Below are 25,972 nucleotides of genomic sequence, written 5' to 3'. Positions count from 1 at the left end.
ATGGAGTCACCAGCACAGCTCATCTAAAGAAAGAAGGACCTGCCTTGGTTCCAGACCTTGCTCCAGTGACCGGCCAGCACTTTTGTGAAGCATTCATTGGAGCAGAGACTAGAGCAAACCATCTTCATGGGACTGGTGCTAACATCCCTGGTGCTAGGTAGTGCAAACCCTCCAGCTCTGTTGTGTTCTCTGTTGCAGTCCATCGTGGCATACTATAACAAGCACGCAGGCAAAACAAGAGAAGAAGCCAAGCTTGCCTTCCTAAAGATTATCTTCAAGTGGCCTACGTTTGGATCAGCATTCTTTGAAGTGAAGGTACCTGCCCTGTTTGGGGATTCTCTGGCAGCTTTCAGCCAAGGTCGGGAGCCCTGTATCACAGAGGGTTTCCAGGTATGCAGGGTTGTCCCAGTGTCTGGACCAGACTGGAACAACCCTGATGAAGCAGGGAAAGAGTGTAAGACTCTCCATCAGTAAAGAACCGATACACTCATTTATTGCTGCCCTGCCTCTTTACACAGAGGCATTGTAGAGCTTCTGCATATCTCAGTCATTGGGTCTCTACTCATAGCTGTGCTGCTGAAGAGCCAAGAGCCATTCTCTGTTTTGCCAAGGCAAAGGGGAATGTGCAGTTTTCCAAGGGATGTGTCTGCATACACCCGAACCAAATCCAGACCACTCACCACAGCACCAGGCTCCCATCAAAGACAGTAGAGTACTCCAGACACCTTATTGCAACTCCCTCTTCTTAATGACCACACAGTGAGCCTGGGCTGGAAACAAGTTCTGAAATTACTCATCAGTTCCTTGAACCTGGACACCCCATTTTCTGTCATGTCCATCTTAGATGGCATAAGGTATTTGATTATATCCTGTGATTTTTTCCACCAAAAGTGACTTGGTAGCCAAGAAATCCGTGGCAGGCCCAGGAGCTGAACCCCCATACCTTGTGCCCTATCTCACCAATGGAACAAATTGAAGGTCCTTCATGGCACAGGCTGGGAGAAGGGTTTACCAGCAGGAACGAAATTGAATGTAAAGATCAGAAGGTGACAGAGAAGTGTAGTCTTGGCCTGGAGGTTCACAGCAGCAGGCATGAGGAGGATCAGAGGGACTGGAAGGGAGAAGAGATGTCTGGGCTTTGCCAGGCTGTCACAGCTCTTCCTTGCCAATGGCAAGGAACTTAATGCTGTCAGCAACTTACCCACTGGTTATCATGCATTTAGGAGATCTGTACTTAACTAGACAGTCCTGACTATTGCTGATACCTTAATGAGCTCGGTGTTTAAACGATAAACTGGATAGCAGTTAATGGGCCAACAAATGCTGGCAAAAGACAGGGAGAGAGGGAATAGGAAGGGGTCTGATTTTGCATGACACATCCCCTAACCTGTTCATCTCATTTCCGACAGCAAACTACAGAGCCAAATTATCCAGAAATCCTTCTAATTGCCATCAATAAACATGGAGTCAGCCTCATTGATCCCAAAACCAAGGTAAGCAAAACTGAAGTCTTCACCAGATGCTCCTGAGCCCACTCCCCACCCCCTCATAGAGGTCATCCCAATGAGCATATTGTTCAAAACTTCAGGAGTTCTCATTAAACCTAGTTAGAAAGGCTGGATAGTCAGAAAAGTTTCTGGAGGCAGAAATTCACTGTTGCACAGAGCCAGCCCAGTCTTTTTCAACAGAGGATGGATTGGGAGTATCAACTGTTAGGGTCCTGTAACTGGAGGATACACACACTCCTTCCTTAATCCTTTCACAGACATTAGGACAGGAACTGAAGTAAATGAGGTCCTACTCGTTACTTGCACCAGCCACATGGTCATTCTAGTATGAGAGTCCTCCTCAAGCACTGGAGGATCCAGAGTCTTGCATCTCACTGCCATTTCCATGAGGCCATGGTACAGTCTCATCTCAGTAGACATCCTTGGTCTGCTTTGATGGAGAGTGAACGAGGATATGAGAGGTCCCCACAGCGCTTTGTGAAAGTTGAGGTTCTCGTTTGTTCAGTGTCAGTCTTGTGTTCCCACCAGGATATTCTCATCACTCACCCCTTCACCAAGATCTCCAACTGGAGCAGTGGCAACACGTACTTCCATATAACCATTGGCAATCTGGTGAGAGGAAGCAAGCTGCTCTGTGAGACCTCCCTGGTAAGGAGTGTTAAAGATTATTTGGCACAATTACACCAAATCCTGACTTTGGCAGGCAAAATTAAATGCTTCCAGCAAATTTTGTCTCAGGGATTCTCTGGGCTGAAAGTGGTCTCTTAGAAGAGCCCACAATGTTGGGGTTTTTTTTTATCCTGGATTTCCCATGGCTCTGCTCAATGGATCAGAGCTCTCACTTGGTCCATCATCCAACTTATGAGCAAGCCTGAGGTGCTTGGGATGTTGCCATCTCAGGAGCATGGGACACTGCTCCCTGTCACCGGACTGAAAAGCATATTAAAGCAGATATGGGCTCAGGGGGTACTCTTGAGCCCTTTTACCAAGATACTTTGCCCAACTTGTCCCTAGTAACAGTCACAGCAACAAACCTCCTCCTTGACTATCTTAAACCCAAAGCATGAAGGATAAAAATTCCTGCTGGATTAATTGTTATTAATTTGAGGCATTCGGTTCCATCCAAAGCTCCTTATGTCCTTCAACAGCATCCTGAGATGGTGAGTTCCTCCATCTCATCACTGCAAATTATGCTTGGACTGTGTTCCTTGTTGTGGTATCATTTTACCCAAGGAGAATGGTGGAACAGGCCAAAATGTACTTGAAAACCTGAAAGTCAACAACTGAAAGCCAATGAGTTCAGGAGGGACGAGCCAGAGACTGTAGACTGTGCTCTAAAGGCAGGTAACATATTCTCTCTCCTCCTCAGGGGTACAAGATGGATGATCTTTTGACCTCGTACATCAGCCAGATGCTAACAGCCATGAGCAAACAGAGGAGTGCAAAGGGTAGCAAGTGAACTGCAAGAAGTCACTGGCAGGTGGCCATGGGGCTAATTCACCAGCTGAGGCCTGTGGGATACCCGTGCAGCTGGGGGAGAACCTTTGCCTCCCAGATGTGGAAGATGAGCCGAACACCATCAGGGAGTTCGCTGGACTCTGATCCTGAGGGTTCAAATCCCACCTCCCCTTCCAGCGAAGACGACTATCTCTGACCTTCCGTTCTCCTTCCCCACTCTGCACCCCGACTCCATCTTAGACCTCAAAGATTCCCAGGGGACACCACCACTCTCAGATAGCAACTGAGCAAAGACGCTCCAGCAGGAAGTTTGCCCAAACCCAATGGCTGGCATCGCAAAGGTTCTTGGAAGAGGTTTCGTGTGTGTGTGTGTGTGTGCGTGGCTTGTTTTGTTTTGGTTTGTTTTTTTCTTAAGAGAGAGCTATCGGGATGCTAACGGCTTTTGGTGAGTTTATGGGCATTTCAGGTTTGAAGAGGAATAACAGAGCTCCAACCTATGCTGGAAAGCTATCCAATGAACACTGAAGGGCTTGTTTTTTGACATTACAAAAGAATACATTGTGTTCTTAAGAAGGACAGAAAGAAAAAGCAGGCTGGGAAGAGCACATTTTAACTAGGAATCAGAATAAACAAACTACTGATTGAAGAGGCTAGAACTAAAGTGCTGTCTGTGCAATGCTGGAAATATTTAAAGAACAAATTTTAAAGTTTTGTTTCTTCTTCTATTTATTTTTTAAAATATTAAAAAAAAAAAAAAAAAAGCCCTGCATTTCATGCTGGTATCTGGATGCTGACTTGGGGCTGAGGGCAACCTGCAGGACAATCCCTCGCCCAGGGATTCCCCCAGAGCCATGATTACCAGAGGCTGAGTAAGGCGCATCTTTCCCAACTTACAGGCTCAGCTGGAAGTGAAGCTTGGAAGACGAATTATCTCCTTTTGCCCTCTTTGTCCAGGCAAATTAAGCCTGGGAGGATCTTCACTGCAAGCTTCAATATGGATGTGGGGGTTTTGAAGTCTCCATGCTTGGAAGACTGAGACCAAGCCTGTGTTGAGCTGTAATTCAAACACGGACTTGGCCATGAGAGTTGGAAACAGCTAATGAATTTATTGTGCTTTTGTGTGTGTTGCTGTATAAAATGTCTCTTTTAGAGGTCCCAGCTGGACCTGAACCACTCACAGCAAGGGCAGGCCCTTGATTTTGGTGGGCTTTTCTTCATCTTTGGTTAGCTGTACTAATCTGCTGGCTGGTTGTCCTATCTTCCACCCAATGCCATGCAGTGTGGACCAGCCTTCTTTGGAGCAGAGGTGGGACCTGCCAGCAGAGAGGAGGCTGAAACCATGTTGTGTCTGGGGGGATGCAGGGGAAGGAGCCTGGAGTGCCTTTCCAAAATCCAGGCTTCAAAGGAGCATGTGCCTGGGTGTGTGGCATCAGGAGGGGTGACAATTGTCCACCAAGATCTGGTGCTGGCATCACTAACACTGAGTGGATCTCAGTAGATGTGGGAGACCTCTCTTGGTCCTGTGCATTGGGCTGAGTTTGGCTGCTGTTATAAGAGTCCATACTGTAGGATGTTGTGCATTGTTCTGTTGAGCTCAGCTGGGCTCAGTCCTCCAACACTATGGCGTGCCAGTCAGAGTTGGCAGCACTGCCTACCAGACCTCAAGGAACATGACAACCAACTGGGATGCAGCAGTGACTTTGTATCTTGGTTGCTCCACCAAAGTGAATGAGATGCTGCACAGAGACATCCACCAGCCAACCAGGGCTGCTAGGAGATCCCCTTCCTCCACTGTCCCCCCTACCCAAGGCATTCTGGTGACAGGAGCACGGTTACACCAGCCAAGGCTACACTGGGAGCCGAGCTGCCTTCTCACCATCCATCTCTGCTGCTTCTCTCCCCTCCCCAGCTGCCATGACCCAGCTATCCTAGGGATCCCACCTGCCCTTTGACACGTGCCCATCATCCCCACTGCCACCACTGCTTTTTGTGTCTCCAGCCATCCCTGCCTCCCACAGCACGCTCAGTAGACGATGCAGCACAGCAGTGTTTTCCAGCACTGTCCAGGGCCAGTTTTCCCCCCCTGCCACCACCCTCATACCTCCACTCGCTGCTCTGTCAGCCTCCCATGCACCCCACCGTTTTGGGAGGTGCCGGGACTCTGTGTGCATGTGCCTGTGTGTCATATGTATTAGCGTCTGCTGGCCTCTTTGTATTCACATCAAGTGATGTAACATGAAAAACGTATGTCCAAGCGAAATACTCTAATTAAAAAGCATCAAATGGTTTGTGGGAAGCTGTTCTGCACTGCGCGGTTGTGGTGGTGTCTCCGTGGGGAAAGGTGGGCACAGCGGTTCCAGGTCCTTTTTGGGGACAGGACTTCTCCTTGCAGAGTGGGACTCCTGGTGACAGTATCCAGCAATCAGGAGCAAATCATCAGTGTGCATGGACAGGAAATTAAGTGAAATCTTTTGGGTAAAAAACACTGGAGCTTGGAGTCTCCATCGTCCTCTAAGACAAGGGCTGGTTCTCTAAGACAAAGTCCAGTTTTGAGCTGAATCACTGGATATAAGAAGTACTGGGTGAAAAGTTTGTGTGTGGGAGTCAGACTATCAGCCGCGTGCTTAATGGCCTTGCAGACACTGCTAGCTGTGAAGCAACAAAAATAGCTGAGATGTGACAGGGTATAAAGCATTGCAGGAAACCACAGGTCTAATTTGCCAGGCTTTGCCTGGACAAGGTTGCTGAGGATGAGGAAGGTGAGTACAGGGAGATATCACTGCTTAATGGCCAAGCAGCAGCTAAATACATGGATGAAGGTGTATTGAGGTGTTTTTTCCTAATACATGTTAAAAGCAGCAGTTGGGGGATCACAGCCAAGTCCCTCACCTGGACAGCAGGGGAGAGGCTGAGTACCCCATGGCGCTCACCATCTCTCAACCACCTCCTAATTTTGCTGCTTACGTACCTCCACAGGAGTGGTACCCACAAAAAAAATAATGAACACCACCAGTAGCATCTTCTCCCCATGCTTCATAGATCTGGAGCTACTCCACACCAATCCACCACCCCTTTAGCACCCTTCTAAAAGAAGATGCTGTTTCTTGCATGTCTAGCCTCCAAAATACCCCCAAATTGCAACTTGGAAATGTTTGAGTGCGTCTCAGCACAGTTAACTCTGAAACCTAATGCTTCCCTGTCACAATTCACTTAGGATAGCTTTATTTACCAAAAAAACAAAGCTACATGAGACTTATGTATGAGAAAATGTCTATAGCCTAATTCAGGTAAAGACTACTATTTTCTTCCCCTTTCCCAGTCTGATGGAATAAGAACAAAACAGGATAGGAGAGCTAAAATGTATTTAGAAGAGCACTTGCAATTTACAAAAAAAATGTGTTATTACCTGTTCAAGTAGAAATTTATGGCTTAAACCTGGGAGATTCTCACATCTCCCTTGTAGAACAAGGCATAGACCCCCTTCCCCCAATGTGCCAGCAGCCACTGGGAGAAATGAAAATCAGAATAAATCCCAGGGTGCCGAGCATATATAGAGACCTTCCCAAGGGAAGAGCAAACAGGACACTTGGTGGGACCAATCCACATGCAGCTCCATCCTTCTGAAGAAAAGTGTTGTGCTCTTGGTCATAGTCCCAGTAGTTGCATGGCCAAGGCACCAGAGTCGTTCAGCACCTGTGGGAAGATATACCCTCACCCACAGCCAAGGGGAAGAGACTGTCCTCTTAGGGTCTATGGCAGGGCAAGAGTGGGAAAAGGGAAAACCTAAGCTGCCCCTGCCTGTGTTATGGAGAGGGGTGGACCATGGTGAACTTGACCATCATGATGGGGCTGGTGTGCTCTTGGAGATGGAGGAGACCTGAGAGGAGGGAGGGAGTGTGTGGAGAAGAGGCTGGTTTGACAGGAGAAATGTGGGCAGCCATGAACAAGGCGGACCAGAAGAAGCTCAGATGTTTGCAGTGTGTGTAAAACACAGCTGTGGAAACAGAGGGGTTACATATGGCAGGAGAGATCACAGGATGATTGCTCTGTGGGATGCCAGTGGTCTCAGAGGGAAATGGGGGATCCCATGTGGCTGCTGCATCTCATCATGGTGCACAGCTTCTTCATGGCTGCAACTCTATCTGTGCTCCGCTATACCCCAGAGATCCCTGCCAGGCACAGGATCGCAAGAATGACTGTAGGAGAGGAAGGTCGGTGCTCATCTCTGGCAGGGTCACAGAGGCAAATGGCTTCTCCACACCAGGAGGATCTGAGCCCCCCAGCAGGCCTCTGTAGCAGGTTGATATTTGCATTGCAGAAAGGGGCAGCAGGGGAGGGTCTGCTCTCCAGTCCTCATCGAGACGGCAGGTCTGTGTCCCCTCCCTGTCCCTGTCAAGCCATGACAGCCGGCATGTCGCTGAGCTCTGGAAAAGGGAACACGCAGTGAGCTACCGAAACATCTGCAGTTGTTTTACCAACCATCATGAGCAAACAGAACCTGGCTGAAAATGCATGCAGCCCAGGTCAGGTCATTCTGTCTGGACGATAGCTCCATGGGTGCAGAAACGTGGTGCATGGCAGGGTCCCCAGCCGATCCCACCCTGCCTTGCTCAGAGTGCTCAGCACCTCTGGGCTCTTTTTTAACAGCATCACAGAGTAATGCATGTTGGAAGGACCTCTGGAGGTCTCTGCCACAACCTCTGCTTGAAGCTGGGCCAATTACATTGAACTGCCCAGGGCTTTGAACATTTCTGAAGGTGCATATTCCCCACCTGTGTGGGCTCCTGTTCCAGTATCTGACCACCCTCATGGGGAAGATTTCTTTTTTTTCCTCTTTATATCCAGTCAAAATTTCCAAGGTTGCAGCTTGTGCTGTTGTCACTGCACAACCAAGAAACATTTGGCTCCATCTTGTCTACACCCTCCCATTAGATGGTTGCAGGCAGTGATAAGGTGCCCCTTGACCTTCTCTCCCACCGTGCAAACCCAGATCTCAAATGGCCCGTCCTCCAGCTTAGTGGCCCCAATCTGCTTGGTACTGGGGAGCCTCTGAACTGGACCCAGTGCCTAGACATGGCCTCACCAGTGCTGAACAGAGGGGAGAAGTCACTGCCACCTGCACCTGAGACAACCCAGGATGCAGCCGTCCTTCATCACAGCACGGGCATCCATCACCAACCTCTCCACCAGGACACTGGTACCCCTGCAGAGACAGCCCTAAGCAGGATGAGGCTCCTGGCCCTGCTCACCTGTCCTGAACTTGTTGTAGGTGCCACTCTCCAGCATCGGGCCACCATCATGGGCACAGCAGGAAAAACTCCGCTCTCGCCACCTGTATGGGGTAAAGCACCTGGGTCAGGCCACTGCTCGCTGTGGTTCCCCTCGTGGCGCCCTGGTGCCCTGGACATCTTTTTTCTACATGGTCATGGCAGGAACTGCCCTGGTATTTTGGGATTTGCTCAGGTCCTTACCGAGAAGGGACTCCATGTATGCAACAGCATTTTGAAGGCAACTTTGTGACTAAGCCCTGTTTTCTAAGAAATATTTAAGGCCTCAAAAAAACCCAGAAATGTTTGCAGCTGCTGGTTCCTAAGCAGCCAGGGAAATCTAAAAATTGTGATTTTGGTGCATTCATAAACCTGACAAACAAGACCATGCAGGGCTCTCAGGCACTGCTGATGGCCCTTCGCTTCCAGCAGAGCCCTTGCTGCAATGCTAGCCCAGAAGAGGTTGTTGTTTGGCAGGATCAGAAGCATCTTCAGGGCCCTGGGGAATGCACACACAACATGAACAGAAGCCTGGAGGAGAGAGGCATGGGAAGGTCTGACGGTGGTGGTGATGCATTGCAGGGGTTATTGTGAACCACTCTGCAACTTGCAGCCTTGAAAGCAAGGTGAAAACTTCTAAAGCAGGACTTGGGGAAGGACTGCTGAGAGCAGGGCCGGGTGAGGAAGGGAAGGAGCCACTTTGTGCCTGTCCCATGAACTCCAGTTTCCCCAGTTATTAGAGGCAATGTCTTTGGCAGCATGGGAGGAAACAAAATGCGGTGTCTGTGACACTCGGACATTTTCATCTGGGATGATGGATTTCCTCAGGGGCTCTGCCATATGCAGACACTACACAGGGTGGTCAAATATTAACACTGAGACCTTTCCTCCTAAGTCAGTCCCATAAAATAGTGTATATCTAAATAGTAAGAATAGAAAATTCAGTTCCTCTCATCAGCTTTGATAACTGGTTTATGTTGCTACTGTAAATACATCAGGTCTCCACTGACTCCTGAGGGTAGTGCCAAAATGGAAAGGGAAAATGAGAGCAAGCAGGAGAAGCAGAGAGGTATTTATTTGGAGACTTTCAGGGCTTTCTTCTAATTCCTGAAGGGAAATAAATTCTTCTCAAGAGTTTTAACTCTTCAGATCACCTGGAAGCATCCCTCCTTCCCTCCAACTGGCACAAAAGACCCGATTAGCATGGCCATTAGCAACTTAATAGTTACCAGTGCAGAGCAAAGATGAGTGAGATGAGGAGCACAGAGGTCAGATCTGTCAGGATCCACATGATGTTGTACTGCTGTGGAGTCTAGAAGAGAACAACAGAGGATGTGTCCGCCACCAAGGACCCCAAAATATGCAAAAAAGTTGCTCAAGCTCTTTCTTGCTGCTCAAATGTGGCCATTCAGCTGCCTGGTTTGCATGTGCAGTAACATCCCTTAGGTGTTTAAAACATTTGGTGGCATTTCAAAGTGGCCACTCACCAGTGGATATTGGTGCCAAATCATCATCCTTCATAAAAACAGATCTGTTGTGTGGCCAAGAAGATTGTACCACATCACAGTGACTATAACAGGGAACTCTTGTTTGTACAAGAAGGCCCTTTAGTTCACCCTGCTTCCCTCCAATATGAATGTCAACTGGTGGCTTCTCATTTTCACATGAAAAATTGTCCTTCAGTGAGTGCCCGAGGGTCTGGGGTGGCTCCTGCTTTAAGTCTAAGAGCATCTGAAGATTCATCCTTAGACTGGACACCCACCCACCCTCAGAATGGACTGAAACATTGCAGTTTTCTGGATGGGAGCATCGTAAAACCTACTTCAAGAGTGTGAAACCAGTTATTCATAGTAGTAACCTTTAGGCTGGGACCAGTGCCCCAGGTGCTCCTTAGCCCTACAGGTTGTCCAAGGCAGAGTAGGGAATAGATAAATTATGTGAAAAATTCCTCCCAGCAAGGAAGTGTTATATCTGTGGTTGTTTCCCTCGGACTTGAAGGGCAGTGGGAAGCCATGGGAAATAAAACTTCTGTCATCAGTAAGGTGCTTCAAAAGCTTAGAAATGGAAATTTTCATCCATCAGCATGTGCCCTGAAAGGCCCTTCCTTTCTCCCCACACAAATCTCTATATGACTTCTTCTCATCTCAAGGCCTAAATTGCAAATCCTAACAAGTAAGGTGATTCTACCTGAGCCAAGAAAAAAGAGCGGAAGGGTGTGGTGTTACCTAGAGTGGCTCATGGGTGTCAGGTAAGCCAGGTTTCAACTTGGGTCCTTTTCATGCAAAGGGTCATATACTTTATTCATGCATGAACTGTCCTGTGGTCTCCGAAGGTAACCATGAACATCCCAACCCTACTTCCTACCTGTGGGAGGGGGAGGATTTTCGCTTACCATGAGGAAGAGTGGCTGGCTGAGATTCTTCAGTGTATGGACGGCATTGGTGGTCACAGAGTGTGCCCCAGAGCACCACGCCAGGGAGAAAAGCCATGGTTCATTGACCACATAGAGGTTGGTGGTGATGTTTGCCTCAGCATATTTCCTTTAAAAGACCAAAAGTCAATAGCTTTCATTAAGCAAGCAGGTTAGTACTTACTTTAGGCTGAATCAAGGAGAAAGAAATTTTCTGTAGGAAAGACTTGCTTTAGGACCTAGATAAGGAATGGAAAGGAAAACCAACCAGCCAATAATTGATCATTCACAATTGGTCAAAACAGAATAGCTGATCTACTGGAAGAAAATGCAGCTAAAATGTCCAAAAGTTCAAAACTTTGCTTACTCTTCTGCCATATGAATCAATGCAATGATGTGTTTGTAATCTCCCCATAGTGTGTTCACAATCACTTTGAAGCTGGCTAACTCATGTTTGTTATGTTTGCCACATCAACTCATATTTTTTCAAGTTATTATGAGCTATTGAAACTTAATATGTAGTAAGATCATACTCTGTATAATGGTAAAGGAATGTATCATCGATATCAGCATTTGTAAATCTACCTAGGATCTACCCAAATGGATCTACCTAGGATTTTACATCCTGTGAAAATTATCATTGAGTAAACATGAACATTGCTCTCATCCAAAGGATTAAACTTTTTCTTTTCTTCTTTTTTTTTTTTTAAATTAGATTTCAATGTTTTTGTGAATGGGAAAAAGCAAAAAATCCTATTTTTTTTGGCACTCCAGTCAGTAAGTCAGCTTCATCGGGGACCCAATTTAAATGCCTCTATGCAGATGCAAGTAGCATGGGTAATAAACAAGAAACATCTGGCTCCATCTTCTCTACATCTTCCCATTAGATGGATGACTGGAAAAAGGGAAACATAACCTCCATTTTTAAACAGGGAAAAAAAGAAAACCTGGGGAACTACAAGCCGGTCAGTCTCACCTCCGTGCCTGGCAAGATCGTGGAGCAGATCCTCCTGGAAACTGTGCTCAGGCACATGGAAAATAAGGAGGTGATTGGTGACAGCCAACACGGCTTCACTAAGGGCAAACCATGCCTGACAAATTTGGTGGCCTTCTATGATGGGGTGAGAGCATTGGTGGCTAAAGGAAGTGCAACAGATGTCATCTACCTGGACTTGTGCAAAGCATTTGACACTGTCCCGCACAACATCCTTGTCTCTAAATTGGAGAGACATGGATTTGATGGATGGACCACTCAGTGGATAAGGAGTTGGCTGGATGGTCACACTCAAAGAGTTGTAGTCAATGGCTCAATGTCCAAGTGGAGACCAGTGACGAGTGGTGTTCCTCAGGGATTGGTATTGCGACCGGCACTGTTCAACATCTTTGTCAGTGACATGGACAGTGGGATCGAGTGCACCCTCAGCAAGTTTGCTGATGACACCAAGCTCTGTGGTGTGGTCAACACGCTGGAGAGAAGGGATGCCATCCAGAGGGACCTGGACAGGCTGGAGAGCTGGGACCAGGCAAACTGCATGAAGTTCAACACAGCCAAGTGCAAGGTCCTGCACGTGGGTCAGGACAATTCCAAGCACAACTCCAGGCTGGGCAGAGAATGGATTGAGAGCAGCCCTGAGGAGAAGGACTTGGGGGTGTTGAAGAGAAGCTCAACATGAGGCAGCAATGTGTGCTTGCAGCCCAGAAAGCCAACTGTGTCCTGGGCTGCATCACCAGCAGTGTGACCAGCAGGTCGAGGGAGGGGATCCTGCCCCTCTACTCTGCTCTGGTGAGACCCCACCTGGAGTACTGCATCCAGCTCAGGGGTCCCCAGCACAAGAAGGACATGGAGCTGTTGGAGCTAGGCCAGAGGAGGCCACGGAGATGATCCGAGGGGTGGAGCACCTCTGCTATGGAGACAGGCTGAGAGAGTTGGGCTTGTTCAGCCTGGAGAAGAGAAGGCTGCGGGGAGACCTTAGAGCCCCTTCCAGTCCCTACAGGGGCTCCAGGAAAGCTGGAGAGGGACTGGTGACAAGGGCAGGGAGGGACAGGCCAAGGGGAATGGCCTGAAGCTGCAGGAGGGGAGATGGAGATGAGATGTGAGGCAGAAATTCTTCCCTGTGAGGGTGCTGAGGCCCTGGCCCAGGTTGCCCCGAGAAGCTGTGGCTGCCCCTGGCTCCCTGGCAGTGTTGAAGGCCAGGTTGGATAGGGCTTTGGGCACCCTGGGCTAGTGGAGGGTGTCCCTGCCCATGGCAGGGGGGTTGAAACTAGATGGGCTTTGAGGTCCCTTCCAACCCAAACCATTCTATGATTCTTTGGTTCTGTTTACAAAAGAAAAGCTGGACAGGTAAGACTGGTTTTGTTTTGGTTTTTTTCATAGAAGAGAAACATTTTGGAAACTCCTGCAATGAACGTGGAGTCTTCCATTGGAGAGATGACATTTTCAGTGTGTCACAAGCAACAGAGTAATGGTAGCAACAGAGTCAAGAAATGAAGTTTCCAGAACACCAGCTACAAGAGGGTGATGATCTCTCACCACAGCATTATGCACTCACACTGATATTTGTGGAAGAGCCACAGGAGGTTAAATAGTTGTTCATTCTCCATGATTTAGTGTTGGTGGGAATGGGGATGGCATGAATAGGAAGACAAGAAATCAAGATATAGCTGTGTTATCCTACTCAAGATCCTCAGATCCTGGTCAAGTAAATATGGACTTGGGCACAGGGGGTTGTAATTACATATGCCACCTCTTGGCTACACACACGGTCAACAGTCGGAATGAACTACAGTCCTTCACTCCCAAAATGCAACTGGGATGGCCACTTGATGCAAAGGAGCTCTTCCCAAAATGCTATAGATCCTGGAGCTGGTCACTGGAGGGAGACATTGCCACACACATGAGGCAAACATAGCCAGATGGAGTCCACCGACTGTACTTGGGGCTGAAACTGCAACCTACCGGATATCTTCACTAGACATTTCAGTGTAGGCCAGATTGAGTTTGACAATATTGTCCATCAATAGGTCTTCAACTGGGGCCTTACTGCCCATTGTCTGCTGAAACCCAGGAGCAACAGAGTGAACAAAGGACCTCATGTCATTCTCCAGCCATAGGACCTGCAGGCAACAAGAGAACCCAGTGAATTCCCAGCAGACGTACTACTATGCCCTGCCCTTCACACAAACCCAGTAAAGATAAGGTCTTGAGAACCTTAACCCTGCCAGTCAAATGACATATTTCTTATAATGATCAAAGAAAATTTGGATGCAGGGTTAAAACTTGCGACCAAGAAATAATTATTCACTGTTCCTTGCTTATCAACTTGAAATCAGTGAGTACATTTCACACAGCCCAACAAAAGACGTGGTGTATGAAATGGATGAAAAGACAGCTTTGGTTTATGGGAAAGGCCACAGAAAATATTCTGTTCTCCCGTTCTCCCAGCATGGGAGAAGAGAACTTCAGCAGATCCAAATCAGCATAACTCCCCAGACATCGATGGATACATAACCTGATCCACATGCATTTAGCATCCATCCTAAGCAGGGAGTTGCGTGGAGAAAGACAAAGGCAAAAGAAGGCTCCCAGCTTCATGTGCTTTAACCTAAGCCAGGAGTTTCTATGCAATATATAAAATAAGCATGGGTGGTAAGGAGTAGGCTGCCAATTATTACCGTGATGAAAGGATGTTGTTTGGGGGCTAAGGCATCAGCTGGTATATACACTGGCTTATTTCCCTGTCCTGCTGTAGAGTTACACCATTTTGTACCTGCTGAGGAACCAATAGTAGGAATATACTCCAAATGATACCTCTTAAAACAAGTGAAATTAAAGGGGCCGAACTGTATGCAGAAGAAATCATGCAGGGTGTGATCCCAAAGTCCCAATTCAGAGAGCAAGAAAAAAGGATACAGAGGAGTGAGGCCACCCTACCAGATGGGGTCTAATCCCCGACTCATTGAGGATGACTTCCAGGGTTCTGTTGATCCACGAGTTCCTGTAAGGATGTTTCTCTGGAGGGCGGTAGAGATCAAATATCACAAGTTTATTCTGACTGTCTGCGAGGCGCAAGAAATTACTTAGCTTGTAAATTGACTGATTCATTGCCTGGTTTTGATCTGCCCTTGACAGTGAGCCCATGCATGAAAATGGTTTGTCCTAGAAATAAACAGATATAAAAAAGGAAATCAATCAGGCAGTCAACTCTGGGAGTCAGCTGCATGCAAAAAACTCATAACTCTAAGGGGGAAAACATTTGACATCAGCCATCAGTAGGTGAGGCTATTTTATTTTGCTTAGCTCTTCTACCTGAGAAACAAGGGAAATTAACCCAGGCTGTGACAACACTGCTTCTGGGACCTAAATTGTGGAGTTCACAGCCAGCTCTGCCGTGCTTCTCTGTCCCACCGTGTTAGCTGTGATTGTTATACACAGCACCTTGCACAAGTAGCTGTTGTCTTCTTCCTCTAGACCACGTCTTCTGCTGCTGTCATGATAAGGAGCCAGAAGAACACCCACCAGCCAATTGTTACAGGTCTCCGAAGTCTAAAGGCCAACTGGACAAAGAAAGGAGACCCCAACTGAAGGATTTCTACTGACTTCCTTGAGTTTTGGCTCAACCAGTAGTTTCTCTCCCTAACATTCATACTACTGTGTAGTAGCCAGCTGGTGCCACTTCTACATCCATTTGGTGACTGTCCTTTATGGCGCTTACCTTAAGGAACCATGTTCCAGCATTCAACTCCTTCAGAGTATCCCAGGAGAATAATGCAGCATTTTGAGCAGTGTCATTGGGGTAGACCTCCTTGATGTTAGTTGTTCTCCTCAAGCTGCTGTCATGCATGAGGAAAGGAACCCCATCATAGCTGTTGGAGAGCAAGAGTTCAGATCACCTGGGGTGCAGGTTCATTCATGGCATGAGCAGACTCATGCCAGGTCAGAAGAGTATGTGGGACACTGTGAATGTGGCACTACAGCCTCCTTCAGTGCAGAAGGTGCGATAGGGAGGAAGACGGAGGCTCAAGACACGAGGTTATTTCCAGCTTAAATACTGCTGGGTGACCTTGGAGAAGTCATGCCTCTCTGTGTCTCAGTTTCCTCAGGGGTAAAGTGAAGATAGTGGCATTTATGCCTTCCAGACCCTGACAAAATGAGTAGTAACTTATGGTTGAAATCTCTTTTTGCGGACACCAAAATGTTTCTATGGGTTTCAGAGGAATGAAGTCTAAATGGACAGTGATGGAAAGGCAAAATTTTCTCTTGTAGAAAGGTCTACATTAGTAGAACATCTAAGCATTAGTATTTTTCTCATTCAGTGCCTGGAGACTGTTCATCCTGCACAGCATGTTAGCAATTCATGGCAATGGGTCTCCCGAACAAAGGCAATTAAAGATCTAATAATTAGGACAATGCTGTCACAAGTCTGAACACAATTATCTGTTGGTTTCTAGGCCTGATAGAACCCTCACTGTGGCCTGGGAGTCAGACTAGGGTAGGAACTTGTCTTTATACTCTGCAAAGCATTTAAAATATACTGTAGAAATAATGATTGTTAAATCAACATCTACAGCTTATTGACTTGCCTGAGAACAGCCATGCCCTACAGCCCCTATCATCACGCACCAACTGAGGGACCTTGTCCCATCCATCAGTAAAACCTAATTGCCTGGAGTTGCACATCTCCAAAGGCAACTCTTAGAAGAAGAAGTGTGTGTGCTGTGAGATGTGATGTTTTCCCCTTACCTAATCGTGACATCTGTTTCAAGACCATCCCCACCATGTTCAATTGTCTTCTGAAATGACATCTCAGTGTTTTCTGGTGCCAGCTGGGGGGAAAAAAAAAAAAGTGCATGAGCAGATCTTTTTCAAACACACTCTGGAGGACTCTAAAAGTACTTTCTGTCTCTTTGTAACACCTCTGTTTTTTATTAAGGGGGCATCATTATCTTGTTAAAGTCTACTGTTTGATTTCTTCCACTTTAGTCACCAAACCCATGTTGTCCATCAGGAACAGTGTTATCATTATTAGCAAACTCATGCAGTGATGCCTTCAGCATGTCTCCCCTTCCACCCTCCACAGATTTCATGGGAAAAAAACAGAAAATGATGATGAAGGTAGCAAGACACAGGATAAAGAAACGATGCAAAATAACTTCTCCAGACCTACCATTGGTGCTCCACGGTGTCCAATGAGGGCTGGCTTTGGTCCAAGTGTCCCCATCTCTCTGATGCAAGGAGAGTACATCCCCAGAGGTATCAAGAAAAGAAAGAGAAGGATAGCCAGGTATGGACCAACAATTATCACCTGAACAACTGAAAAAATTTGAAGGAGGAAGGCTAGAGTTAATCCATGTAGTAACATAGGGTTTTGCCTTGCGGCTTAACTTTTAATGCAGCCCTCCTGCTAAATAGCTGCTGGGCTTTGTCCCATCCCTTTTTCCATCCCTTCCCCTAATTTTCACTTTCTCTCCAAACAATGAAAACAAAACTCATCAAAGCAAGGACATGGGCTAAGTCAGGACTGCAGGTTGTGTGCCTTAATTACATCTCACTATGCCTTAAAGCAAGACATGGCGTTAATTTCTTTTTTCTTTAGAGGTGGTGCAATGAAATATCCCCCATCTGTAAAAAAAGTATGCTATTTTTTTTTTGACTCAGGTAAGAACAAGCAACATTTTGAAGTTTCATTCACAGCGAAGAAGGGGAGCAACCTTTCCCCTTCAACTCTGTTACATGCCCTTAAGGTGAATACTTCCCTGGTTCATTCAGATGGCTGTCAGTGACCTTCTGTGCGTGGCCTACAGAATCCTACAGACTTTGACTGCACAGGTATTGGATCTCAAAAATTTGCCAACACATTACCTATGATCTTCTCTGGGCTCTGTTGACACATTTCCCAAGAGCCCCAGTGAGCCTTCACCTCAGGGAACAAAACAGTTCCTCTGAGAAATGAGCACTTATGCACCAACATCCCTTTCTGAAATGGGTACCACCACCCCTCTGCACATTGTGCTAGTGGCTCTGAAGGAACTTGGGCTTACACCAAGCTGGCGTATTGAGCTGAGAGTCCATTGGGCATGGTGGACTCTAATGTCTAGGGTCCTAGCATATTCCCCCTCAACCTCCCCAGCTGTAGTTCAATAAGAAAAACCCTAGGCAGGAAAAAAAATACTTTCACAAGCCCATTCTGCGATTTTTCTTACAAATCAACATCTGCAAATGGGTGTCATGTAGATAATTTTGGCTGTATGGAGAGACTAGGTCAGAGAAAATCAGCCAGTCCCAGAGCCAGGCTCTTCTGCAGTTGTTCCTGGCATCTGGCCTTGTCCTTACACTACTTGGTCGCACTTCTCAGAGGCGGACAGGAACTTCCCATGAGATAACGCTAGGAACTGATCAAAAAGCTCTTTCCCCTATCTCAGCTGGCTTCTCCTGAGATGCACTAGTCTCAAGTGGATTGAATGGACTGGAGACCCCTTCTGAGACATTGAAGCTGAGTATAGCAAGTAAAGGTCAGCCAAGAGAGCTGCTACTGGTGCTTTCTCTTGCAGAGGGCTGACCAAATTTCCATGCATGACTCAGAACGTGGGTACTTCTGCTAATCTCCTCCATCTCAAGGCAGGTCATTACCTTGGTATAGGGCAAAACTGTGCAAGGGAGCATGCAAACCAGTAATGCATCTGGACAGCCACAGGACAGCGCACAGCCCAAGCCCCAGCCCCCCTAATTTCTCTGGGATACACAAAGGCTAAAAGTCACCTCAGCTGGAGTGCAGGTGTGTGAGGAAAGGGCTCCTGCACGCCTGTTTTCCCACACTGATATATGTCTTTTATCACATAGGGGGCAGGAAGCAGAGCTACTGTACCTTTCTTATCTGCTCTGATGGCATGAAGAGCCACAGGCCAGGACAGGAGGACCATGATGGCTATTGCTCCTATGTGGAGATAGGGAGCTGTGATCTGGCAAGGAGAGAAAAGGATTTTAGTCAAAGGATGAAGTGTGGAGACAGATGGAAACAAACCCCAACACGGCTACAGCCTTCCACCTGGATGGGCTCCTGCTGCAGATATCAGCAGTCCAACCTCTCTCCTGCAACTGTGTTGGATCCACCAAAAACCTCTGGATTTGGAGGAGAGGTATGTGCCCCTAGACAGGCCAGCTACCCAGGCTAAGAAGTGCTCCTCACTGCACTACACAGCTCTCCTTTCTCTTATGTCAGCTGAAGGGGACATGGCTGTCCTCATCCATGAGGACATGGTTGCTGTTACCGCTATGCCATAATCTGTGAGCATCTTCCAGGGAGCAGCCAGCTTAATCAATCTAACCCAATCCAATCCCATCCAGGTAATAGTCACCTCCATACCACACTGCAGCTAAATCATTAAACTGATGTCAACAAACCTGAGTGATAAAAATGTGGTATTTACACCTGTATGGAACTGTTGTTGCATAAAAGAAGTAGTTAATCTGGTACATGTCTGATCATGGACTTTATTAGACTCATATACACCCTGCAGTACCTAGTTTCACATATTATCAATATATACCAGTAAAAATAATTCATTTTCATTTATTTGAAAGCATTTAATTCCCTTGCATTAGTACTAATTGCATTTTTTTTTCTCTTTTTCTTTACTGTTAATGTATAGTTATTTCTCTTGATTTACTAACACAAAACAATACATTTAATGCTTATGATATATTAGATAATACCTATTGCTGGACAGATATAGCAATTGGACTTGATTTATTTAATTCTGAAGCTTAAACAAGATCAGAAGCTAAGAATCACTTCCGTGCTTATCATGAATGCATGCACAGAGCTGGAAACCAAGCAGAAATAGTTTGTCACTTGTACAGACACTGAATGGATGTTGGTATGATACACTTTTCACAAAACTAGGCAAATCTGTCAAAGAAACCAGTCCATCATTTTCTCATGCTCATCAGAGCCCCATGGTTTCTGTTCCAGCTAGAACTGTGATGTTATTGCATGTGGCACTGTCTGCCCCGGACACTTGATACCAACATCTTTTGATCAGAAGCAGGATTCAGTTGCGTAAACAGAGATGCCATCTGAGATGTCCAGGATATTTGAGAGAGCTTTGCAGGGCAAGTGGACATGACACAGGATCTGCAGGAGATACATGTCCTTTGGGAACAGCAGCTGGAGGCCATGTGAAGCATCTCAAAGGGCATGAACATACGAAATAAACAGCACCTGTGGGGAACCCAAAGGCTCTTGTGCCTCCTCCTCATCCACCTCCCCTGGAGTCTGTCAAGGAGAAGCTGATGTTTTCTCATTACCTTTGCCAGTGCATAGCCCAACAGTTACCAAACTCTGTAGGGCAGGAATGTGCAATGAACCACACCCTACAAAGACCACATCTGTGATTCCTCTTCCAGTCCATATGCATTGCTCTCCCAACATTCACAAGCAGTAAGCCACATGGGAGAGAGGCAAGACAGTTGCGTAGTCAAAGGCTGCATACTTCTTCCTTCCCAATACATGTGGGGACCCAGATGCTCAGACAATAAACCGCACTGGGCAGCTCTTGCCTCCATCTTCAGATCTGGTGAGAGCTGACGAGGCCAGCAGACCACGCATCCTGACTTCTTGCAACCAGCATGTTGTCCCACCTGACACCAGCGTTCCTCACCTGCTCCCCAAAAACTCAGCGCTGTCCTGCAGTCAGGAGATGAAGCTCTTCTGAGTCACAGAAAACTGAAATGATGCTAACGCAAAAGCTGCTGAACTGGCAGGAGCTGATTAGGTAGAAAATTCTTGCTCCAGCAACCCTACCAGCCAAAAGGGTCTGATTTACCTGCCCTGAGCACCTGCAAATTAACAGCACACCTACAAGATTTTTGCCAAGAGAAAAAAAAAAAAAAGTATGGGACTTCCCAAACTGAGACATGTTACATCAGATAGCTTGAAACTCAACCTCAGGTCTCGTCTTCCTTTCTCCCAGCAGGAAAGTTCAAGTCATAATAAAAGTTTTCTCAAAACCACATACCCTGCCGGAAAACCACATGTGTAAAACACACACCATACACAATATTTTTCTACCAATTAGCAAAAAATACTTCTATAAACAAGTTGTTCTTTCAAATAGACCTCCCATCCCCTCTTACCTGGAACGACAGGCGGACAGTTTTCCATTGATCTCCCCACAGCACCGATAATATGAAGAGGGCTGTGATAGAAAAGCCCAGGACAAGAAAAGTCCCAATCTGGGGAGACAAAAAAGACATAAATCAGCTTCAACATTTCTGCACAGGGTGTGCCATCCTTTTGACTCACAGGTTTACTTAAGCAGCATGGACTGCTTAAATTCAGAAGTGATGAATTCCACCCAAAAGAGACAGCAACACAGTTTCTTTATGCTATGAGCTGCCTTGCAGCATGCTTCAGCAACAGCAAACACTCCCATAACTAAGAGATGAAGGTCCACTTTCTAGCTAAAAAAGCGAGGCAGTAGCAAAACCTATTTTTGGCTTCTTGCACAGTATTGTAGCAGCACAGCTGTGATGACAGCCTCTTCTTGGTACATCATCTACCTTCTGGAACTAAGTGCAAGTAGAAATTGGACCAAGGTCCTAACCATTCTTCAAGGAGATCCTGCAGATCAACACCTTAATAATCTCTTAAACCCAAGGATGCAGTCTCAATTTTTTATTTTTTTTTTTTACAAATTGTTCTACATCTTTCTGGTTCTTCTGGAAGCCGATTTTCAATAGTAAAGATGACTGTGTTTCCGTTACTTAAATGAAGAAACACAGGATCAAGTATCTGCATGTTCAGCTATTCCCTTCCACTGCAAGATTTGCAGTCACGTTATATTCTCCCCTAAACTGCATGGCTAGAGGCTTATTTTTTAAATACTTCATGTAGCCTCAAGAAATGCTTAAGGAAAGTGATTCTAATGCATCATTTTGCAGCAACAGCTCTCTGAGGATTTGTTTCTGCCCCTTCAAAGCTCCAGGTGACATTTTCAAACCACCCAAAGACCAAAAGGCATAAGGCACCGAGATGCCTTGGAAAAGCATGATTTCTCCTCTGCAAAGATAGCAGCCACTTTTTTTTTACTGCTGCTGGAACCTGCTACAGAAAATTACACTGCGCTTCTCACGGAAAATTTGCTTTTTTCCTCATGTTACCACATGTAGATGTGTCAAATATAGACATCTTCACCTGAATGAGTCACCACAAGCTCCTTTTGGAGTCAGTGGGGGAAAAAGGTACTTTAGGTGTGATTCATCTCATCTTAGCTTAGATGTGTATGACCACCTGGATGAATTTCATCCTCAGAGGATTCATTTCCCTCCACTGACTGAAAGGGAGTTTAGGTGATATCATTCTCATGGGTATCAAAAGTCTCCTGAGATTAACCTTTTCCCTCTCTTCCTTCTCTCCCATAATCTAAGATGTTTTTCATGCAGTGAAGCACCACAGACTCAATTGGTTTAAAGCATGGATTAGAGATACCAGAAAGCCCTGACTGTCCTCACCTTGTGACTCCAGTGCAGGTACAGCTGCTGACCTTCTGCAAGCAAACACATCGCTAGGACCTGGGAAATCAAGAAGAGATTGTTTGCATCCTGGTGGAAGATGGTGAAGTGTGTTCAGTGAGGTACTTCTGGAATTATTTTTGCATTGGGAAGTCACTTTACACTAGGTTTTCCTGCACAATGTCAAGGCTGTTAGCAGGACAGGTGTATGGAGAGAAGTGTTTATTGCTACAGTAAAAATGCTTCTGAAATGGCCAAGCACATACCGAGGTTGCCGTGCAGGATCAAAGCCCTTTCATGGGCACTTTGGGGTACACACTTTTAATGACTTTTCTTTGTGAGTACAAATTCTGAAAGAGAAATGATGGCCAGGATCAACTGCTATGGTATGAACCGATACAGCACTAACCATGCCTATTTCCTGTGCATTTGTTGTGATTAGAGGCATATCAACCATAGGAGAGAGGTCAGGGACTAAAAAGTGCCTCTAAAGCACCATGAAAATACAGAGCAGACAGCAAAAGGAGACAATGCTTCCACAGTAATCACAGGAAATGCAAGAGACAGACACATCTCAGAACAGGGAAAACTGCCTTGGAGATTAAAAGACTCTAGTTTTTGGTGGCTGGCATGTTCCTTCCCTCCGATGGAAGTTGGAGCCCTTGAGGAGGGTTCCTGTGAGGCACAGTGCACACCCCAGCCAGGGCAGGGGACAACCCAAGAAGCCTTGAACACCAAGAAGCAAAGCATGAGGAAAGCCAGTCCATGGCTCTGATGAAGAGTTTCTTCAAGTTGTCCCAGACCTAAGCAACCAATGAACCTGGTGACAAATTTCACTAGGAAAAGTACCTTGCTGCTGTGAAAACGCACAGGTCTATGCTCAGGAATCTGAGCACCTGGGACAAGCTTCCCAACCACTGTAAGGGATAGTCTGGGGAGCAGTATCACCAGATATCAGGGTTGAAAGAAAAGTATCTGTTAATAGACATCAGTGCTCCACTGAGAAGGATCATTTATGATCCAGGTCCCTCCAGACTGTAACACAGCGGGATTGTGTGAAAGCAGGGCATACAGATTATGGGGAAGGGGCTCTGCTGTCCCAAAACATGACTACAAAGGAGTATGTAAACTGTTTCCCATCCAGCTACAAACACACTCTCTCTTTCCAGGATCATGCTGATTTGAAGCGAGATATAAGCTCAGCAGAGAATACAGATCAGCTTTTAAGTGCTTCTTGACATATTAGCCCCCGTTAGTTGAATTCTACACCCAGTACATGATAAGTAACCATGGGAGCAGTTCAGAAAGAATTTAATTACCACTGAAGATCTTAAGCCAGCCCCATTTAAGTAAGCCATTTCAGAAAAAAAGGAAGAAAAAAGACACTCAAAATTGCCCCTTATCTGCAAGCAATGTTGCAAAGACCTGGTCTTTGCCTAAGGTGCAGCCAAACTCTTATTTCACAGACTGTGCTCAACAGGACTCCCCTGCTACTGCAGTATAACTTTTGTGTGAATGATGTACCACATCTGGGAATGCCATCAGAGGGTGACCTCATTTTTACAGATGGAAACAACATTTCATCGCCAGCTTACAAGAAGAATAATCACCAGGTTTCATCCTCAGAGAGTGAAGAAGGAACTCTTGCAGTTGTACCACTGGTCAGTGTAGGAGAACACATCTTGATGGACCAGTGAGATGGTGTAATGAGGACGAGGTTTATCCTCTGGCACAGCCAACTTACATTTTCTTTCCTTTCTGTATACCCCTGAAGCTTAGCATCTCAAGCCATAATAACCTAGCTTCCTCCTGCTCCTCAAAAGCTGCTTCAGGACCTGTCCAATGTGCTCTTCCATGGAGAGCAGCTGCCTTTAGCAATATCCCACAGGCTTGTACCTAGAGCAGGACCTCCTCAGGCAAAGAGACAACCAGCACCAGCTGGTCTGGCTCTTCCAAACCGCTTCCGTACCTATCCTGGGATTGTTTAATACAAGTGCACAGACTTGTGGGTTTAGGTGACTGATATGTGTCTGACTATTACTGCTGAGGCTAGAGCCAAGATCCCCCTTTCCAGCCCTATCATCTCCCTGAATCTTACGGCCTCCAACACTTGCACGCTTCTCTTCTTTAGTATGAGGTGTGGAAGTGTCCCCCCTCCACTATCTACCTGCAAAGTGGTAATTAAGGGATGCTTTCCAGTGGCAAGAGAGATGGACTCGCTACACAGGGGATTGCACCTCTGCCTCCCTCTTTTTGAGCGGGTGCACTGAACACAAGGTTATGTTGCGAGAGGATGGACAGTAAACCCTTAATCCCACTTTGTTTCAGCATGGGAATGACCTTGTGCTGATTTCAATACTGCTGGTGAGGTTTAGGCAGGCTCTGAACCTACCACCACAAGACGCAGAGGCAAGCACTTAGACACTCAGCTCACCTAAAACATCTGCTCACTTAGATGTTCACAACAGCGGTATTCAGGTCCTTCCATTCGCTTTCTGGCAAAAATGCAGCAACTCAGAAATTCTCTGGTACTCTAGTCTCTTAGGGGTGGAGATTTGAGATCACTTTTTGGACTTCAGTGTCAATGCACTATTTTGAGTTTTTTCTTAGCTTACAAATGCAGAGACCACAACACACCTGAACCTCTTTATATTGTACAGTCACGAGTCACTTCCCCAAAACCCTTGGAACAAACACGGTTGAACTGCAGAGAGGAAAATATTATGTTGGCATTTGAAAGACTGAACAAGAAAAGTTTTTTTCTTCTCCACTGAGCATGAACCGCTCTACAATTAAACCCCTCAGCTTAACCTTTTATCTCTAATGGGGATGAGAAAATTGTCTTGCAGAGTGATAACAATTGAATTAATTGAAACATTGTCTGAAAAAATTACAATGATGCATGCAGACAGAGAGCGTCTTTGCAAAGGCAGCAAGTGCTTTGTTGTGCAGCATTGTGTTCAGCTGCTGGTGGCCAGTGGGCAGAAGAGCGTTTGCTTCAGTGGTTCACAATAAGGTCATGGAAGCAGGCTTGCAGACTCCACTTGGGTGCCATCATTAAGGACGAGGGTATGGTGCTCACAAACAAAACCAGACCTACCACTGGTTGCCATAAAATCTCTCTGCTCTGACAAAAGCATCCGTGTGCTCAGTTTTCTGATGTGATGGGCTGCTGATGCAAAACATCACAAGGAGACATTATCTGGGTGAAGGTCTCCAATCCTTCCTGCAACGTGCGTGCTGATAGTCTCTATCCAACACTGTTCAATCAGAACATGGGATGTAATTCATCATGGGGGCAAACTATTTGGCCATTGTTTGTCTGAAATGTAGTAGAGCGATCCAGCTATTATATAGTACCCACACTGATAAATTGCACTTAGCCTGTGAGGCTTCTAGGGGTTTGCTGGGTGATTTATCAAAGGCTACAGTGAAAGACCAGACATGGTGATGGGCAAGCTCTGCAAACAGTGATGGAGGGGTGATTCCTAGCAGAGTCCTTCTCTGAAAGGAGCCTTTCTGGGATGAGCATGGCCAAGCCACAATTGTCATCACGAGACCCTGCATACAAGTGTGTGACCCTGCATACTTTGAGACAGTGGGAGCGTGAATGGTGGTGGTAATTACTTTCCTTGCTCCCCTTTCCTTCAAGACCTAATCCTATTTAGGTAACAGCTCTGATGGCATGGGGAGGTCTCATGCCTCCCAACTCCCACTGCTCAACAGAGATGCATGCAGCAATCTTGCCAAATGAGACATGATGACATGATGATGCAATCAAACAGGACAAGTGCCCTTAGAAATACCCAGTAGTTTTGGG

The 25,972-nt window shown here is 46.4% G+C and overlaps 2 protein-coding genes across 6 annotated transcripts in view; one reads left to right on the top strand and one right to left on the bottom strand.

Annotated features, from left to right (window-relative positions):
* Positions 1–5,243, top strand: part of MYO7A (myosin VIIA) — a 103,905-nt gene extending 98,662 nt beyond the window's left edge. For all 4 annotated transcript variants that reach the window (XM_054809120.1, XM_054809110.1, XM_054809140.1 and 1 more), the window contains 4 exons: positions 199–315; positions 1,410–1,493; positions 2,037–2,156; positions 2,878–5,243. In XM_054809120.1, coding sequence (XP_054665095.1) covers positions 199–315; positions 1,410–1,493; positions 2,037–2,156; positions 2,878–2,967 — 411 coding nt within the window. In that variant the 3' untranslated portion in view covers positions 2,968–5,243. The remainder of the gene's footprint in view (positions 1–198; positions 316–1,409; positions 1,494–2,036; positions 2,157–2,877) is intronic.
* A 245-nt stretch (positions 5,244–5,488) lies between these two features.
* GDPD4 (glycerophosphodiester phosphodiesterase domain containing 4) overlaps positions 5,489–25,972 on the bottom strand; it is a 39,624-nt gene continuing 19,140 nt past the window's right edge. Inside the window, exons 5-16 of one of the 2 annotated variants that reach the window (XM_054813118.1) lie at positions 22,153–22,212; positions 20,776–20,874; positions 18,506–18,599; positions 16,808–16,953; positions 16,384–16,466; positions 15,356–15,506; positions 14,575–14,799; positions 13,600–13,757; positions 10,626–10,773; positions 9,463–9,545; positions 8,216–8,298; positions 5,489–7,390 (exon numbers count right to left, since the gene is read on the bottom strand). In XM_054813118.1, coding sequence (XP_054669093.1) covers positions 7,359–7,390; positions 8,216–8,298; positions 9,463–9,545; positions 10,626–10,773; positions 13,600–13,757; positions 14,575–14,799; positions 15,356–15,506; positions 16,384–16,466; positions 16,808–16,953; positions 18,506–18,599; positions 20,776–20,874; positions 22,153–22,212 — 1,362 coding nt within the window. In that variant the 3' untranslated portion in view covers positions 5,489–7,358. The remainder of the gene's footprint in view (positions 7,391–8,215; positions 8,299–9,462; positions 9,546–10,625; positions 10,774–13,599; positions 13,758–14,574; positions 14,800–15,355; positions 15,507–16,383; positions 16,467–16,807; positions 16,954–18,505; positions 18,600–20,775; positions 20,875–22,152; positions 22,213–25,972) is intronic. The other variant, XM_054813119.1, reaches the window with a different exon arrangement.

The sequence above is a fragment of the Grus americana genome, chromosome 1 (genome assembly GCF_028858705.1).
Source record: "Grus americana isolate bGruAme1 chromosome 1, bGruAme1.mat, whole genome shotgun sequence".
NCBI lineage: Eukaryota > Metazoa > Chordata > Aves > Gruiformes > Gruidae > Grus > Grus americana.
Note: the sequence above shows the minus strand (reverse complement) of the source record. Positions and strands in the feature narration are given on the sequence as shown.